General features: G+C 37.8%; 1 protein-coding gene across 1 annotated transcript; it reads left to right on the top strand.

Annotated features, from left to right (window-relative positions):
• The first annotated feature begins 6,664 nt into the window (after window positions 1–6,664).
• On the top strand, window positions 6,665–7,898 carry LOC309626656 (uncharacterized protein). The gene is given in 3 exon segments (XM_082387644.1): window positions 6,665–7,507; window positions 7,509–7,680; window positions 7,682–7,898. Coding segments are annotated over 3 exon segments (432 nt in total). The 5' UTR covers window positions 6,665–7,463; the 3' UTR covers window position 7,898.
• Window positions 7,899–8,272: the final 374 nt, after the last annotated feature.

Below are 8,272 nucleotides of genomic sequence, written 5' to 3'. Positions count from 1 at the left end.
TTCATAATACTTATCACTGACTTTTCAGATGTTCCTAACGTGACCGCTCACCCAGACCAACCTCCCTCTGAGCTAATCTTTCAGGTTCAAATTCTTCAACGTATTAATATGTCCATCCCTTGTCTGATACTTTTCTCAGTCCCTAGAGATGGAGCATGACTTACCCCAGGGCCCCCTCGCTCTGTCCCTTACTTAATCGAAAAAAGTCTTAAAGAGAAAAATGTGAGTAAATTGTGCAAGCAACTCCCTTATATCAAATACCTAGTTGACTTTGGGAAAGCCTATAAGAGAAGGGATCCATAGTTTAAAATTGTGTTGACAAAACTCCCGATTGATGAGGTTATCAATGATAGCGCTCTGGGAGGGACCACCTGTGCTCCCCCAGGTTTTGTCTTCATAGGTGGTATTGGAATTGACAAACCTTCCCAAGGACGGGCACATAACCGTCTCAATAGCTGACAAATAGAAGGTTTATGTTTATTAGGACCTTATGTTGTCCCATTGTCTGTATGTCAGCAGATAGATGAACCCGCTTTCTCTCTTCATTACAGAGTCAAGAGATCCATGTTAGCAAGATACCAACATACCTGGTGGCAAAATCTTTTGGGTATCTTGGTTCCTAATGCAAGAATATATGTAAACAAAGATATGCTCAGAAATCTATCAGCCACCATTGGTCAAATAACTGGAAAGATTGCAAACAGCACTGTAGCACAACAGACGTCCCTAAATTTCTTAGCCCAATTAGTGTTAGATAACAGGGTTGCCTCAGGTTGTCTACTGGCTAAACAAGGAGGTACTTGTGCTATTGTTCATAACACTTGTTGACTTATATCAGTACCTCTGGAGAAGTTGAGACACGCCTAGAAAGAATTTCCCAAAGGGCAAAATGGTTACAAGATGTAAAAAAAATGACCCTTTAAATTATCTGTTTTGTTGGCTTCCGTCAGGAATGGACACTTTTTTCCTCTCTGCTTTACAGATGATTATCATTTTCACAATATGTATTATCACTCTTTTCCTAACTATCAAGCTACTCATGACATGTATCACTACTTGCTTTAAGCCTACTGCTAAAAGCACAATTACAATGGTTGTGCAACAATTTGTTATGATTGATAATATGTACAGCCTATAAAATGCTTCCGTATCAGCGTGTATACCTCTGTTTTTGCCCACTATATTCAATTAAAAAAAAAAAAAAAAAGAAAGAAAGGGGCAGACCTAGCACCAAGGGACATGGTGGACCCAGGTAGCAACCACCTTGGCATCAAGGGACAAATTTTTCTTTTTATTGAAGTATAGTTGATTTACAATGTTGTGTTAGTTTCAGGTGTACAGCAAAGTGATTCAGTTATATATGTATACATACATAATATATATTCTATATATATGTACATATATATTTTTTCAGATTCTTTGCCATTAGAGGTTATTACAAGATATTGAATATAGTTCCCTGTGCTATACAGTAGGTCCTTATTCTTTATCTATTTTATGTATAGGAGTGTGTATCTGTTAATCCCAAACTCCTAATTTATCCCTCTCTCCCCTTTCCCCTCCCTTTGGTAACCATAAGTTTGTTTTCTATGTCTGTGAGTCTATTTCTGCTTTATAAATAAGTTTATTTGTATCATTTTTTTAGATTACACGTATAAGTGGTATCATGAACTTTGTTTTTCTCTACTTACTTCACTTAGTATGATAATCTCTATGTCCATCCACGTTGCTGCAAATGGCATTGTTTCATTCTTTTTATGGCTGAGTAACATTCCCTTGTACATCTATCTATCTATACCGCATCTTCTTTATCCATTCATCTGTTGATGGACATTTGGGTTGCTTCCATGTCTTGGCTATTGTAAATAGAGCTGCTATGAACATTGGGGTGCGTGTATCTTTTCGAATTAGAGTTTTCACCTTTTCTAGATATATGCCCAGGAGTGGGATTGCATGACCATATGGTAGCTCTATTTTTAAGGACCTCCATACTGTTCTCCATACAGCTGCACCAACTTACATTCCCACCAACAGTGTAAGAGGGTTCCCTTTATTCCACGCCCTTTCCAGCATTTGTTCATTTTTCTCCAACATTTATTATTTGTACTTTTTGATGATGGCCATTCTGATCAGTGTGAGGTGATACCTCATTGTAGTTTTGATTTGAATTTCTCCAGTAATTAGTGATGTTGAGCATCTTTTCATGAGCCTGTTGGCCATCAGTATGTCTTCTTTGGAGAAATGTCTATCTAGGTCTTCTGCCCATTTTTTGATTGGGTTGTTTGTTTTTTTGATATTGAACTGTATGAGCTGTTTGTATATTTTGGAAATTAATCCCTTGTCAGTCCCATCATTTGCAAATATTTTCTCCCATTCCGTAGGTTGTATTTTCACTTTGTTTATGGTTTCCTTTGCTGTGCAAAAGCTTTTAAGTTTAATTAGGTAAGGGACAAATATTTTGATCATCAATGCTTTTCATAAATCAAAAGATTTACGATCAAAATGGGGAAGTGATGAAAGAAATTTTCACATGTTGAAGTATGGGGAGGTCATTCTGGCTTATTCTTCTCCAGAGCAGTTTTTCAGAGTAATCTGGGAAGCTGGCTTCTGGGCTATAGTCCTCAGTTTGGCACAAATGAAACTCTTTTCTATTCCTATTATAGATTGTATATTAATTTTTTTTGTCGACCATTTAGACATCTCAAAAAAGAGGATATCCAAATGGTTAATAAATATATGAAGACATGCTCAGTGCCATCGGTTGGTACAGAAATGCAAATTAAAACCAACATAGATAGCACTATACCCACCAGAATGGCTAAATGGAAAGATGAAAAATGCCATGTTTTGACAAGGCTGTGAAACAACTGTAATTCTCATACACTGCTGGTTAGCTTGGAAATCGGTACAAAACTTTGGGGAAATGTTTGACAAAATTTCTAGTGCCTGATACCATGTTTTCACTCCTAGTTATAGATCTACCAGAAATGGGTAAATATTTTCCCAAAAGCCTTGATCAAGAATGACCATAGGAGGGACTTCTGCGGTCCAGTGGTTAGGACTCAGTGCTTCCACTGCAGGGGGCACAGGTTCGATCCCTGGTCAGGGAACTAAGATCCCGCAAGCTGCGTGCATGGCAAAAAAAAAAAAAAAAAAAAGAACAACCATAGCAGCACCATTTATAATAACCCCAAACTGGAAGTGAACAGAAAGCCCACCGAAAGTAGAAGAGTAGAAGGGGCAACGTGTGGAGTGTTCACCCAGTGCGTGCTGTGTATCAGTGAGATTCATGAACTCCAAGGACACAGCACAACGTGTGTTGATCTTTCAAACAAAACAGTGAGTGAAAGGAGCCAGACGCAGATGGTACATTTTGAATGAGCCCATAATCTAAAGTGTGAAACAGGCTAACGGAATCGAGTACATGCTGTTAGAGGTCAAGCTGGCAGTTCATCTTGGGCAGGGGCATGATGACCAGAAGAGGCACGGAGAGGTTTCTGGGCGTGAGTGCTGCTCTGTGTCTTGATCTGGATGTTGAGTTGGTATTTATGATTTTCGCCCTTTTCTGTGTGTCTGCTATGCTTCAAAAAGGTTTACCGGGAGAACCTAGCACATGAGCACATGGAGGCACGTATGAGGATGTTCACTGCAGCATTGTTTACAGCTGAGGAAAACTGGGAACAGCCTAAAGGGCCATTGATAGGGACAGCGCTAAAGGAATTATTGTCTATTAATATTGTGGTAGAAGTTGGAAAAAATAGAGCAGACTTCAATAAGCTTATGGGGCATATATGCAAAGTATACTGTGAGTGAAAAAGTCAGCCTACAGGACAATACATACAACTGCTTAAGCATACAGAAGTCAAAAGTGTGTATTTCTGTAGATTATATATGTATATGCAAACAGATAGAAATGTATAATAAAGAAAACACACCAACTGTACTAGTGATTTTTTTTCCTGGAGACTAGAACTGAGGATGGAGGTCAGAGGTATTTTATGTTTATATGTATTTATATTTAATTTTGTATATATTAATATAATAACATTATATTTTATTACAATGACAATGTAATCATGATTACTTAGGTAATTAAAAATAATACTTCAAATGATCAGTGAAAGATTTCCAAAGGGACATTTCCTAGGTGAATAAAAAATAAACAAATACTTCAATATATTCAAAAAGTTAAAATTGTACAATGACATTAGTTTATTTTGAAGGATTAAAACTAGAAATTATTAACAAAGGTCTAAACTCAAAATCCTTACCAACTGGTGATTAAAAAGTACTCCTGTAAGCATAACATTTGAGGAAAAAGGAAAAAAGAAACATTATTTAAATTCTAGAATATCAAAAAATAATGAAATTGCTAGCAACAAATGGGTTTCTACAAAGCTGTCCTCAAAGATAAAGTCACATCTTTAAATGCTTTCACTATCAAACAAAGAAAAAAAAAGATCAAAGCCTTCAAGTCAATGAGTTTTTTAAAAGTAGTTCCAAGGAAGATTAAAACAGAGGAGATAATAGCAGAAATTATTAAATTAAAAAAACAGAAAAACGAGAATTGATAAGCAGATTAAGACCTAAGAGATAAGTAAATTAAAGAGCTAAGTCTTTGAAAAATCTAACACAACAGACCAGACTCTGGCTAATCTAGTTACTACAAAGAAGGAGGGGGTGAAATAGCAATTAAACAAAATTTTGAATCACATAAGCAATAAGATAAACATGCAGACATTTTTTTAAACTGACAAGGAATTACTTGCACTGTTGTATGCCAATAAATCTGAATGAAAACAGATAAATTATCAAAGTTGACATTAAAAGAGCTAAGCAGTAAGCATAAGTGATGTCCTCGGGAAGAATGTTAAAAATAGAAAAGAATTACCTCCAAAAGGTGTTCCAGACTCAGGCATTCTTGCTGTTGAGATATTGTGAACATTTAAGGCATGATTCATTCCAAAATTATGTACTCAGTTTTAGAAACTTATAAATTTGGAAAACTTGCCAAGTAATTTTGACAAATATAACTCACCATATGTTCTTCAAACTATATTACTTAGGAATTACATAAAAAGATGCCACTATTTCATAAAGTTAAAAAAAAGTTGGGTTCACCAAGGTCAACATAATTTTTAGATGCAGAACCTCTCAAAGCCTTTAACTTGCAAATGTGCATTGTGATTCTTAACAAGGGCAGGAAGAGAATCTCCAGTGTTTCCCAATCTTATTTGTCCAACCAAAGAACCATTTCTACCTGGAGGCATCTCTTGTGGGTGGGGTTCCTTTGGGAAAGTCTGCTATAAATATAAAAATTCATGTAAAGTAAAAAATGAAATACTAGCAAATAAAATTCAGCTGCAAGCTTAATCAACAATCTATGAAGTTGACCATGGGAAAGAAAGAACGATTTAATATAATACAATTATTTAGCAGCATACAATTCATTAATAGGACTGCAAATATTATGTACATTAATGTTGAAATATTATTCAAAAAATTTTAAAATGTATTTCAATAAAAATAGTAAATAGTAAAAGCTCTTACATATATAAAAGCACTTTCAATGTAGCTACTTAATAATTCTGTGTATTAAAACATAATAAACAAAACTAAAAAGCAAATGACATTGTGAAAATAGTTGCAACAAATATCGTGCACTGAGAAAGATCTCTTGAAAGTCCTCAACAAAGACACTATCATCCCAAATAAAATTGGCAAAGGACAACTCATAAATGAAAGACTACAAATCACCAAAAATTATGAAAAAGTGTCCAACCACATTTAGCCAAAGAAATGCAAAATTAAGACATTACCATTTTTATCTGTCAGGTTGAATAACATATGCATTGAAAGATACCAGAAGGAATTTGTCTCAGACTAATCCTCCTACAATAATGACAAATATAAACTTAGAGAAAATATAAAATGCAACTATTTGAAGACATTGGAGGATAAACAAAAATAAACAGAAAGTGAAGAGCTTTGACCCTTGAAAGAGGAGAACTACACTGGGTGAGATTCATGTTTACACAATATTTTGCCTTAGAGAAATCCCCAGTCTCATGGTTTAGGGCAACTAAAGCACATATTTGGTGTTAGGACAGAAAAACCTCTCAGACCCTTTGTAGAAAGAATTTGCCAATAAATTTCCACCTTAAGAAGTTGGAAAATAAGAGCAACTTAAGCCCATAGAAAGAAGGAATTAACAAAGATACAAGCAGAAATAACTGAAATTTAAGAAACAACAGAGACAATAAACAAAGCCAAAATTTGTTTCTTTGAAAAGATTAATGAAATGGCTAAATCCCTTCCCAGAGTAATAAAAGAAAAAAAAGAAACAAATGACAAAGATCAGGAAATAAGAAGGGGACATTACCAAGGATACAGCAGATAAAGGGATCTCATGAACAACTTAATTCAACAATGCTGTGAGGGACTTCCTTGGTGGCGCAGTGGTTAAGAATCCACCTGCCAATGCAGGGGGCACGGGTTCAAGCCCTGGTCCGGGAAGATCCCACAGGCCGCAGAGCAACTAAGCCCATGCACCACGACTACTGAGCCTGCGCTCTAGAGCCCGAGCCACAACTACTGAGCCCATGTGCCACAACTACTGAAGCCTGCGTGCCACAACTACTGAAGCCCGTGCACCTAGAACCTATGCTCCGCAACAAGAGAAGCCACCGCAGTGAGAAGCCCGCGCACCGCAATGAAGAGTAGCCCCCGCTCGCTGCAACTAGAGAAAAGCCCACGCACAGCAACTAAGACCCAATGCAGCCAAAAATAAATAAGTAAATAAATAAATTTATAAAAACAAATGCAGTGAAATGGACACCTTTTTTGAATAATGTATCAAAATTGACATAAGATAAAATAAAAACCTGAATAGCCGTATATGTGTTTTAATTACTGAATTCATCATCAAAAACCTTTCACAAAGAAAATTCCAGGCCCATGTGTTTTCTCAGCTGAATCCTATTAAATATTTTTTTAAAATTTACACCAATCTGACACAAACTCTTCCAGAAAATAGAGGAGGAAACACTTCCAATTTCATTTCATGAGGCCAGCATTACCCTGATGTCAAAATCTGACAAAGACATTACCAAAAAAAGACCAATATTCTTTATGAACATAGATGCATGTCTTTAATTATATGTTGGCAAAATGAATATAAGAAATTATATATTATATTAATTATATTAATATTATATATTAGCAAATAAATAGTAAAATATAAAAAAGAGATTGCCTTGTGATCAAGTGGGATTTATTCCAGGAATGCATGTTGGGTTTTATTTAAAAACCCATACACGACTGGCTGCTCTGAAAAGCCATCTTTGCCTTGTTCCCGTGGCCGGCTCCCCGCTCGCCGCGGACTCCAGCAGCTCTATCGCCAGAGTCGTGGAACCCCCGCTGTCTTCTTAATCCACTGCGTGGGATCACCGGCGTGGCCCGTCATGTCAGACGCGGACACCAGCTCCGAAATCCCCACCAAGGACTTAGAAGAAGGAAGTTGTGGAGGAGGCGGAGAATGGGAGAGATGCACCTGCTCATGGAAATGCTAGTGAGGAAAATGGGGAGCAGGAGGCCGACAACGAGGCAGATGAAGAAGAGGAGGGGGAGGGGGAGGGGGAGAGGGAGGAGGGGGGAGGAGGGGGGAGGAGGGGGAGGAGGGGAGGAGGAGGAAGGTGACGGTGAGGAGGAGGATGGAGATGAAGATGAGGAGGCCGAGGCAGCTACACGCCGAAGGGCAGCTGAAGACGAGGAGGACGACGATGTTGACACCGAGAAGCAGAAGACCGACGAGGAGGGCTGGACAGCAAAAAAGGAGAAGCTAAACTTAAAGGGCCACGTGACCCAGTCACCCTCCACTTCCTGTCGCAGAAGCTAAACGTGGTCCCCTTCGAGGAGAGTCCCGCCCGCCCACTGCGGCAGCGCCACCCGCAGGTGACACGTGGTCCCGGCCACCCAGCCAGAACCACAACGCGAATTTGGCAACAGGGGAGGAAAAAAGAACCACAACTTCCAAGGCCCTGCTTTTTTTACTTAAAGTACTTTAAAGAGGAAACTTTGTATTTTTAATCTACACTTTATATTTTTGTACATATTGTTAGGGGGTCAGCCATTTTTAATGATCTCGGATGACCAAACCAGCCTTCGGAGCGTTCTCTGTCCTACTTCTGCCTTTACTTGTGGTGTGACCATGTTCATTACCATCTCAAAGGAGAAAAAAAAACTTGTAAAAAAAGCAAAAACAACAACAACA

This window comes from Balaenoptera borealis (assembly GCF_965194805.1).
Source record: "Balaenoptera borealis genome assembly, chromosome: 3".
NCBI lineage: Eukaryota > Metazoa > Chordata > Mammalia > Artiodactyla > Balaenopteridae > Balaenoptera > Balaenoptera borealis.
This window is presented reverse-complemented; position numbering and strand designations above follow the sequence as displayed.